We start from the raw sequence: 11,058 nt of genomic DNA, 5'->3' as shown, positions 1-11,058 counted from the left end.
GCTATGTATCCGGACAATTATTTGTTCAAACGCATAGTTAGAAATGCTTATAATTATAAGTAGAGCGAGCAGCACGGTTTTACAACTTCAAAGAATCGTTACGCATACCAATATTTACCAAAAGGTGAATCTGTCCAAATTGCCCATTTCACGTCCAACTTGCCCTCCATCCAAACACATCCTACAACATAGATGGCCATCTCTCATCCTATCTGTCCAAAAACCAAACACGCCCTTTGTGTTTCATTAAACCTTCATTTGCCTAACATAACTCTTACGATTGTCTTAAGAGTCTAGAACACCAATGTTGCATTGCTTATAGCTGAGGGAGTAAGTATTTGTTACTCTACGTACTCAGCATTTGTCACTTGATCGATTGCTTTATATTCGTCAACCCCTGAACCAGTGCTAACGAGGCACCAGACATCCGCCTGATCGGAAGACCCCTAGTGATTTGGATTGAGATGAGTTTTTGGTAGAATAGCTAGAATTTTTGCCGGGAAGACGCCCTATTTTCTAGTTTTTTTTAGTATTGTATCCTGACGAAGATTTGGAGGAAACCAGGTCAGTTCAAGGCAATCAGCTTCATTTGCATCTTTCAAAAAGAAAAGTGCCATTTGCATTGCATTGGCAATGAGATTATAGAAATCATGTATTTGGCGGTGCCTGCCCTTTGGCCCTTCGTGTGTATAGCTGCATCCTTCCATCAAAATTTTGTTGAACACATAAGGTACTAGATCGTCTTGTTGTACACCACAGAAAATATTCATTGGAAAACAAGTGACTTTGCACTGATACCTCAAAAGGTCAATTCTTGTCTCATGTTTTGATAAACAACACAGAACAAACACATCATTTTTTTGTTAAGCTGAGGTGTATACAACAGCAAAATCCATTGGTAGTGCTTAAATGCTAATATAGTCATCTCAAGTTCCAACAGTTAGCTGCAAGGATATGGACCAGCCTTTGTGGAGGATAATAGAAAGAACACCACATAATCACTAGAAATGTCAAATTTTCCTTATATGTTCCAGGAAATCCCCAGCTAATTTCCTCAGTTCTGTAAGAAAGTGTCCTGAATTATCAGCAAGTGCAGTCTCAATTGGTGAGACTGTGGCAGTAAGAACGAAATTCTCGCCATTACCAACATCTATCTCATACAGTTCTGAGAAAACTTGGCGAAGAACATCAATCAGCCCCTTGTAGACGGATCCATCTGCAGGAGGTGGGATCACATTCAGTATCAACACTCCATGCTGGTCCAGGATTGTGCGAGCAGCGAGAAGGATGCTTCCATGAATCACCTCCAATGGTGGCGCACTGACACCACACATAGCATCAGAGGAGTCAAGATCCACCATAACTGCACTGAATTTTATTTCAGGCTGCGCCTCTATCATTTGTATAGCATCACCGACATGGACATGAAGAAACTCATCCTCCACCAGACCAAAATGGTTCCTTGCGACATCCAGGACAACACTGTCGGCCTCTACACCAAGCACATTGAACTGAAGTCCCACTCTGATTGACATGGGGAGTGATCCACCTCCAACACCAGCACAGAGGCATCTAGGCCTAACACCTGACTGAATACTCTCCTCAATGGAAGGCGCGATCACTGCAAGACCAGCAACCATGGCTTGGAGGTAAGGCTGCACCAACGAACCACCAACGTCCGGCTGTAAGAAACCACCCGACCCCTTTAGTGTTTCCACCAAGGACGACGAAGCAGCAGCAGCAGCAGCAGGCGACCGACATAGGCGAACCTGGGTCTGCACGAGGCAGGGCATGCGCTTGAACCGCAGCCTGCGGTGCAATTCGGCTGGCCCGGGAGCATTGTCAATGGCCACATCCTCGACGACCATCTCGCCGACGACCGGGCCAGCGACAAACTTGACGGGAGAAAGCAGGAGGAGGTCATCCTGGAAGGTGAGCAACGGGACGTCAGGGACGGCATTGTCCCGAAACGCGGCTATGGGGCAGAGAGCAAGGAGGAGGGGGCGGAGCCGGGCGTGAGCGGGGTCCGGGTCCGGGCGAGCGATGCAAGGAATGACCCGAGGAGAAGGCACGTAGAGCTCCGGGCCGACGAGTATGAGACGCGAGTACTGGATGGAGAGGAGGAGGTGGAGGTGTCCGGCGCGGGTGGAGAAGATCCAGTCGCGGTGCCGGCCGGCCGGGACAAGCATCGCCGCGGTCCCCGGGACGGGCGGGGAGGGGAGGGGCGAATCGAGAACGGCAACCCGGAGACGCTCCCCCGCGCCGCCGCTGCCGCCCCCGTCCCCGTAAGGATCGGAGGCGTGGCCGAGGAAAGGGTTGGGGAAGGAGAAGGAGACGAAGCGGGAAGGCGCGATGCGCCGCAGGCCCTCCAACTCCGGGCTCACCGCCATCGCGCGCTGGTCCCAGGCGGTGGCGGCGCTGCACAGCCAAGAGCGATCCCTTCCCGAGGGTTTCTCCTCTGAGTTCGCGAGGTGATGAGGTGATCTCTAATGGCGGGGAGAGAGGTCGTGACCTGACGAAATAGAGCGTGAGGCGCAAGACGACGCTCCGTCAAGCCGCCGGCGTCGAGCCGTCGAGCCGATGGCGCTTGCGGCGGTGCGCTCGGGCAGGGGCGGGTGATGCCGACCCAAATTGCTCCCTTCAGCTGCCTGCTCCGCGACCGTGTTGTGGAGCCCACCAATCAGCGAGTGAATGATAAGAACAGTAGAATATTGCTGTCAACTGGAACACATTCTATACAAATTCAAATATCTCGAACTATAAACTTTTTAACCATCCAAATTTGCATATGGGGGCTTCGATTTCCTCGGTTTTTGGGAGGAAGAGAGCAAAGGGAAGCGAGGAAGGCTCGGAGAGTTCATGAACAATGAAACGTATGTAAAGTTGTAAACTGAATTTATTTCTCCAATCAGATCTGTATCTTGCAGCAAATTATGAATCGTGGGACCTGACAAACTCTTGGTTTCAACAGAAGCATATACAAGGGTATATATGGAATGTAAGTACACCATCTACAGGACTACAACAGGGACGGGACATGAAGTACATTTCCTGGAGGAACTTCACTCACTGTAACTCGTTCTAATGTTCACTGTTTGCACAAACAAATCTGGAGCCTAAATTAGCATCACGTATCATCCTTCGAGTCATTGTGGGGCTGGCAGATAAAAATGTCCATCTCGTGGCGCCATCAGATGTATTTATCGGCCATGCAAACCAGTGAATCTAAGTTGGTGAGTTTCTGACTTTCTAGTCACCGCTAACCCTCCATGGGTGAACCCCATCTGAGCTGCTGCATGCTTGCTTGGGTAGGAAGCTGTCTCCAAAGTCACTAGCCAATCTCATTTGCATTTCTTCCTGTGGAGAAAGAATTCTGATGCACCGTACGCAATTCACAAAGTCCCTACAAATGCAAACCCGCCAATCTTTAGTAACCAGAGTGGAAAGAAAAGTTAGATTGGAAACTAAATGATAGGCTTCATGACAATTTGGTCTATTTTTCTCGATCAGACAAGACCACGGTAGAAAATTTTGCAGTTTCTTCAATCCGCTGTGACAACAGCAGAAAAATTTGCAGTTACTTCTCAATCAGATGCGACAACAGCACAAAATTCTGTAGTTACTTCAATCAGATGCGACAACAGCAGAAAATTTTGCAGTTAAACAGCAGTAAAAAGGAAGATTGAAGCATCAATGAAAATACCAAACTTGCTTAGAAGCCGCCGCCCACCCCCCCCTCTGCAGTCGCCTGCAGAGTGACTCGGTCACTGCATGTGGGCCCTGGCGCCCATCAGGCCCGCGTGTCGGTCACTGCAGTCGACAGCAGAGGATCTGACCCCCCCCCCCCCCCTCACACGCTAGTTAGTTTTGCATGTACAGGCAAATGCCAAGAAAAGAGGCTTAAATGACTTACTCCCATGGGTCATCTCCAACTAATAGAACATCCTTCTCGTGATCTTCATAAACTAGCTTCCAGCCACCTCTATTTTGGTCACTGAGTTGCCCCTCGATACCAAACATCCGAGCAACATCATGTTTCAGTTCATCATATCCGGAATATCGATTGATGTCGATAGATCTTCCAACAGCACCACGCTTGTGCACCTGTAGATAAAATAAATCCCATGGTCAGTACAGTGCCTTATGCAAAAGTGAGCCTATGGCCCCAAATTATTTCATGAACATTGCTTGATCACATCACTCTTCTAAATAATGTGGAAATCAAACAGCACACAATTTTATTTTGCTATAACCTAAGTTTACCTGCGCAAACTGATTTAATCAACAAGATACCAAAGTTAGTTTGAGCATCATTTGGTGTCGAAGTCGGTCCTAGAATATTGGAACTCCACAGTAGATTATATATTTGGGCAATTTAGAATAAGTAACGTTCTATTTGGTTAAATAGAACATCATACTAATTCTGGTGGGATTAATGTAAAGAACAATGCAACTTGGTTGACATTCCATATTGTTGTGAAATGACAAGCTGGAGCGAAGCCAAATAACAGACCTTTGTGTAGGTTCGTATTCGTTGATGTGCAGGAGGTGGAGGCCGGGAATTTCTATTTAAGAATGGGGTATCATTGATTGATGAATCTATAGAATTGAATGCAATTTCAGCAACACCAAATGAATGCGAAATCATTGAAGATGATAACTCTTGCTGAGAATCCTTTGATGAAATGTAATTAGAGATGCCACGTCCTGGAATTTGATCCATGTACTTCTCGGTTTCAAAGTTATTTGCAAGCAAAGCATCCGCATTAAGAGACTCCAGATGTCCATCAATGTTTGCCCCAAATAGAAAGTTATTTCCTGGATCTGTAACCTCAAACTCGCTATCTGGAACTGTTTGTCTTAACAGCTGATGCTGATTGAAGGAAGAAGGTGGAAAGTTTTGATGCAATGATCCATCAGCCTGAGAAAGGCAAACTGAAGTAGCTGAAGAGGACGTGTCCAGATAATCCATCTGAGTGTTGTTCACGTAGTCTTGCCTAGTACCTGGCTTTTGTTCAGCCATCTTGGGAATCATCACCATTTGTTGTGTACTCTCATAAAGCTTCATGCCTTGTTCAAGTGTAGGGCCCACTATAGCAGATGATTGAGGTGTCTTGGCTACAGCAAGTAAACTTTGGTTCTTGGAGCTACATGGAACTGATTGCAAAAGAACAGGATTATTGTTTGTGGGTGGTGATGTTGACGAAGAGGGAACATCTTCTGTCTTCAACGACTGCAGTCCACCTGGCACATGCAAAGAGCGAGCACCCATGGAGGTAGAATTTTCTGGGTTTGCAACAGACACAGCATTCCCAGGAAAATCTTGAATTGGTTGGTGAGGTTGAGTCTTTTGCTGTGTCGGGTACTGAATATTGTTACTGTTATGCATACCACCCACTTGGGTAGCTACTTGTGCACATTGCTGAGCAGTTGACTGGGAATTGGAATTTACAGTTTGATGCTGCAAGTCCAAGATCATTTTCTGCTGCTCCATTATCAAAGGCTGCTGAGGCTGTAGAGCCTTCAATAGTTGAATTTTCATTTGATGATCAGATAGCTGTGCGATCAAGTTCATATCATTGGGTACCTGAACAGGTTGTATCTTTATTTGCTGATGTTCCTGCACTGACTGCTGAACCTGTTGTGGCTGCTGCTGCAAATGTGGTTGCTGTTGCTGCAGAAGGTGGATTTGTTGGATACCACTTTGAAGAATTGTGTGATTTTGAACCAAAGGTTGTTGTTGCTGGATTTGAGCCTGGACAATGACTTGAGGTTGCTGAGGCTGGGCCTGGAGAATGCCTTGAGGTTGCAGGAGTTGGTTCTGGACAACAAATTGAGGCTGTGCATCACTTTTCATTGGCTGGTTGCCTTGCACTGGTTGAGTTGTCGCATGCTGCTTCTGTTCGGGATTGCAATCTTGAACTACCTTCTGAGATACTATGACACTTCCCGATTGGTTTGGTGTAGCTATCACTTTTGCTAACTGTTCAGTCTGCTGGTTTTGTGGAGGTAGCAGCGAAGTGTTGAACTGGTTGTTGTTTTGTTGCAGGAACTGGGGCTGGAAGCTGATTTGCCTTGACAGATCAGCTGCAGCCAGAGTTTGTACAGGTTTGCCAGCTAATGAGTTTAACAATTCTGGTTGCCCAACTGTGCTAGTGAGCGAGGGGTTCTGTTGCATCCACTGAACTAAACTTAATCCAGGAACTATGTTATTCTGAGTATTCAGATCTTTCTTGAAAATCTCCTCACCAAACCAAGGCATGGTCCGCTTAAAATGATTTTCCATGTCAGAGGTCTCATCATCTACAGATATGATTAGGCTATTAGAAGAAACAATCAAGTATACAGGAAAGGAAATCTTTGTTATTTATTTGAAAGGATATGCAGTTAAAAACGTCAATGGCACATCTACCAATAGATTCATTAATAGAGTGGAATGTTGCTAGGCCAAATAATTGAGGTTCTGTATCTATTCCTCCAGTCGCAAATGTAAGTCCATTTAAGGTTGTCCCAAGTCTTTCTTTTCGAACTTTGCCTACAATATCTATAGAAATATATTATCTATAGAAAGTAGTTTTCATAACAAATCTAGTAATGTTAATCCTGTGTTGTTAATCTATATAAAATTTTAGAATAGATGGTGAAGTTACGAAAAGTTTGCCTAAAACCTAGATGGACTTATATTTATGATCAGGGTACCTGTTATCCCTGGTTGTCTTGGACGTTTTGCAGTGAACAATGGTGAGGGATAGATGAAGAATGGAGCAATGACAGGTTCAATCTCCCAGAGGGAAACCCTGGTGCGCCTCTCACTTGGTGCAGCTTCATCCCATGCAACCTGCACCAAATACTTCTTTCATAAAAACACAAAGGGGAATGTGGAAAGGTTTACGTATTTAGTTTGACTGATTAGACCAGACCTGAATATTGCGCCATTGGGAGTTTTTCCACCTTACAGGATCCATATCACTTATACCTGTTATTGTTCCCATGTACCTGCAGACAGTTGACAGAGATTCCTACATTTTTTAGAAAGAATTTAAAGCTGGGTAGAGAAAACTGCATGCAGTTCAAAACATAAAAAAAAAAACTTGACTTGCGGGGGGTATGATGGCCCCCGGGCATTGACTAAGGAGAAGACCTTCTTACGCAGGCCAAGAAAACCCCTGAACCCCTTGACAGAGATTCCTACTTTTTTTAGAAAGAATTTAAAGCTGGGTAGAGAAAACTGCATGCAGTTCAAAACATAAAAAAAAAAAACTTGACTTGCGGGGGGTATGATGGCCCCCGAGCATTGACTAAGGAGAAGACCTTCTTACGCAGGCCAAGAAAACCCCTGAACCCCTACCCCACCCTTACACAGGGGTGCCGTTGCCCGTAAACACGTGTGAGAGCGGGCCGGAGCGGGCCGGGACCTATTTTCCATGTGCTTTGGCGTGTAGGCAGGCGAGGGGATTTTTTTAACCCCAGCCTGAAATTCGCTCCCACTGGGAGTCGAACCCAAGACCTAAGGAGTGCTACTGAGGCCACCTAACCAATCCAGCTAGGCACCCGTTCGCTGCAGTTCAAAACATGATACACCAAAAGTCCAGATGCCACATTGGTGAATTCCAGACAACCAATTGTGCACCAGAAGATCCACAAATCATTTTTCTAAAGTAACTTGAATGTCAATGAGGATAGGTCATGCATTCCACATGTTAGCTGAAGCTGGAAATTTATACCTTCTTGTCCCAGATTCTTCTGTTTCAAACATCATTCTAAACCGCATGCCAAGAGATAGTTGGTTGCTATAGACAGCCTTTTGGTACTTAGCGAAAGGAATCACAAATTCTGAAGGACTCGCCCTGCAGGTGGGGAAAGCAGTCCAACTGAAACTTGCAGTACATCACTACTTTATATACTAAGCCTTGCAGAAGATGCTATTTACCTTGGGTTATAGAATACCGTGAATTGGCTGTTGTTAGCTGCTGCATGGGCTGCAGCAGCAAGAATACCAATATGCATACTGTCACTAGACAAAACAGATGATGAGAGGTTAACAGGTTGCCTATTTGCTCGCCTTATCCCCAAGAGGAGTTGCTGCCTTGCATCCCTACAATAAAAAAGGCAGGAAGTTCAGTGGCATTAGTTACACTCTGTGTAGGTTAATTTTCTATACTACTCTTCAGGGATATCAAAACAGGAATTAGCTGAACATCCATGGAAAGATAAGGTCTTCACCTCCAACACTTTACCTAATAAATAAGACTGAATCACCAGCAAGAAGTCTCTTTCCACTGACAAATAGGCTCCAGCCGGTAGTCAGCAAATGCCTTTTAGGCTGCCCTGTGAAGAGGAATAGGACTATTCTTATAATTTGGAAAGATGTGTTGATGAAATAGCAAGGTCGGTTAATTATTTAAGACATATTCTGAAAATTATAAAGCAAAAGAAGATAAGTGATATTTGAACGTGAACTAAACTAACTTTCATTAGCTTTACTTCATGCCTAGAAGGGAACTTTGTTATAATAATTTTTATGACTTGCCTCTATATATATGACGGAATGTCCAAATTGAATCATGCAAATCCCTGGCCTGCAGTTCCTGAGCAGGAGGCTGCATTGAGAAGTCCTATACAGTGCAGTGAAAACAAATTAGAAGGGATTAAGCAGCCATCAGTTCAATTGTTGCCAATCATAAGATGTAAAGTGTTCTTACAAGATGGGGGAAAATTCGCTCAGCAGCACGGCGTGGCACAGAGAAACCTCCATGAGTGCTTGTATCACTTGCAGTCAGTGTTTTACAGAAGAATTCTGTCTGTGGTCTGGTTTGTTTCAGTGCAAGCTCTGATGCCAGCAATGTTTCCTTGTCACACTGTGTCACCTAACAGTCCCAATTCCAAAATTAAGGTGGTACAGGTACATCCTATAATATAAATGACATAATTGAAGATAGGGAAGTATGACCTACATTGCTAACTGGTTGGAGAGTCATTCGAGCATAAACCTCATCTGTGTCAGGATCAGCCTGTCAAAGTATGTTCAGATATCATTGCTAACATGGCAGTAGTTTAGTCACAGTTATTTTCCACTTCGTACTAGAATCAACGCTTACATGCATGGTAACACTACTGAGGATGCATATAAGCTTAGACGGAAGATTTGGATAGCTTGGAATTTTGGCATCTGCGTCCTTTCGCATAGATGCTGCTACCTGAAAATGGGTATCAAGGAGTGAGAATTGCTCACAAAACAAATAATTAAGCGTCAATTAGACAAACCCAACCGACGAAAATTAAAGAAATTCATTCCTTCCTATTAGAAATCTGAAACAAATTAAGGCCACACTTTGTTCAGCTGCAAAGAGAGAGAACAAAGGACCAACCGTCGAAAATCATGTAAAGAGGCATCAAAAAAGCATTATACTTTTGTGCTCAGATACGTCGCCCCAGAAAAGCAAGAATTATATGAAGTACAACATTACTATAGCGATCGCAAATTAAGTCTTAATTGTGGCTATAGAGGGAAAAAGATCCGAGCCCCAATTTTTTTTCTCCGCCGATGCATAAAAGGCCACCGAAAGAGAAAAGAAACGTTTTTTTTTCTACTCAGGAGACGGAAACTAAGCATTTGGCGGCGAAGCTCAAGAACCAATTGAACCAATTGCCGCCAGGCGGCGGACCAACCATGAAACGACACACCCACATCTCCCCGGAGAACACGAGGCCACGACAAGAAAGAAACAAGCGAAAGAAGTCCACAAAAAGCGCAAGAACAAAACGAAGGAATACGAGGAGCAATTTTGCTCATTGGGAGTGGGGTAAAATCAGCAGCTTTGATCAAGAATCGCCGGGAGGGAGGGGGGGGGGGGGAAGAAACCTGCTCGCTGTGGCCCTGGGGGAAGTAGACGACGAGGCTCCCCGCCGGCGGCAGCGCGACGAGCGGCCCCGCGCACGCGTACCACAGCTCCTGGTTCACCTTCGTGCCCCCGCCGCCCCCCTCGCCTCCGGCCCCGCCGGAGCTCGTCCCCGGCGCCGCCATCCCCACCTCCCCCGCCACCCGGCCAATCAAACCGGCCTCGAACTACCTCCTCCTGCCCCGCCGCCGCCGCCGCTGCCCGGGAGGCATCGCCGGATGCGCGCCGGCGAGGAGGGTGGGCGGGTTTGATGAGGAGCAGCTCCCAAGAAGAGAAAGCAAAGACCCGGCAGTCGCTCGCAAAGAGGGAGCCAAAAAAAAAATGGCACTAGCGACGCAGCGTCGCTTTGCTGATGCTTGGCCGAGCTGCCTGCTACTGGCTACCGTACTGCTAATCCACTTGTTAATTGCCCGTTACTTGCTGGCCTAGGCTGATTAGTTCATTGATTAATCAGCACATCTGGACGCAGCACGAGTGGACGAGAATTTTGTATGCACGATTCGCACGGACAAAGCGTGCGCCTCTGCGCGTGTGAACTTTTGCGCATTCCCCCTTTTGTTCCCTGACTGACTGAAAAGAAAACCTGAAGTGACAAGAATTTCTCAGCAAACAGCCTTTTATTTTGAAGTAAATCACTAAACATTTTTATTTTGAGAAAAAAATCCATACTCCACTAAGAAACATTTCTATTTACTTAATATATTTTTATGATGGTAATCTGATCCTATTTCCATGTGGAAATGTATGCTTTTTGCAGTTCGATGTTTAATCATTGGGTAATCAAGAAGATGGCTCGCAGCATTAATTGTACTTTATAGCATTTGTGACACCTCGAACCAATGTCGGCTCCATCCTATTGTCTTACTTTTGTTTTTTTTTCTCTCCCTCCTTCTTCTGATCTACCACTTTTTCTAGTTTCATGGCCTTTGGTTTTGGAGAAAAAAAAAGTTGGCAAGAGACGATTACAGCAAACTTTCTTGCTCGCTCATGGTTTCGTGACAGTGCATGTACTATTTTCTACAAGTGCGAACATGAGTTCCGTTCCATGAAGCACACGACGCTTTGGACGTGTCGTTCGAGTAATAAGACTGGTAAGTAAAGAGGCAGCCGCTTTTTCGTTCTCCCTGATTTTTAAGGGGGTTTTCGTGACCGCTCGCTT

The 11,058-nt window shown here is 45.5% G+C and overlaps 2 protein-coding genes across 4 annotated transcripts; both read right to left on the bottom strand.

The window, feature by feature from the left end:
• Nucleotides 1–776: 776 nt before the first annotated feature.
• Nucleotides 777–2,752, bottom strand: LOC112896591 (methyltransferase-like protein 13). Its single transcript, XM_025964612.1, has one exon. The coding sequence runs from the start codon at nt 2,388–2,390 to the stop codon at nt 1,011–1,013; it is 1,380 nt and encodes a 459-aa protein (XP_025820397.1). The 5' UTR covers nt 2,391–2,752; the 3' UTR covers nt 777–1,010.
• Nucleotides 2,753–2,878: 126 nt separating this feature from the next.
• On the bottom strand, nt 2,879–10,242 carry LOC112896589 (auxin response factor 21-like). 3 transcript variants are annotated; one of them, XM_025964609.1, is made up of 13 exons: nt 9,863–10,233; nt 9,099–9,197; nt 8,955–9,011; nt 8,703–8,858; nt 8,531–8,615; nt 8,238–8,328; nt 7,931–8,095; nt 7,725–7,847; nt 6,921–6,996; nt 6,700–6,838; nt 4,514–6,303; nt 3,914–4,104; nt 2,879–3,403 (listed from the first exon to the last, which is right to left on the bottom strand). In XM_025964609.1, exons 1-13 carry the CDS (start codon nt 10,022–10,024, stop codon nt 3,250–3,252), a joined length of 3,288 nt encoding a protein of 1,095 aa, XP_025820394.1. In that variant the 5' UTR covers nt 10,025–10,233; the 3' UTR covers nt 2,879–3,249. The 3 variants fall into 3 exon arrangements, with proteins under 3 accessions (XP_025820394.1, XP_025820393.1, XP_025820395.1); XM_025964608.1 differs by having other exon boundaries at nt 8,703–8,867; nt 9,863–10,231; XM_025964610.1 differs by lacking the exon at nt 2,879–3,403 and adding an exon at nt 3,427–3,831 and having other exon boundaries at nt 8,703–8,867; nt 9,863–10,242.
• Between the last annotated feature and the right edge of the window lie 816 nt (nt 10,243–11,058).

This window comes from Panicum hallii, chromosome 6, assembly GCF_002211085.1.
Source record: "Panicum hallii strain FIL2 chromosome 6, PHallii_v3.1, whole genome shotgun sequence".
Classification (NCBI taxonomy): domain Eukaryota; kingdom Viridiplantae; phylum Streptophyta; class Magnoliopsida; order Poales; family Poaceae; genus Panicum; species Panicum hallii.
This window is presented reverse-complemented; position numbering and strand designations above follow the sequence as displayed.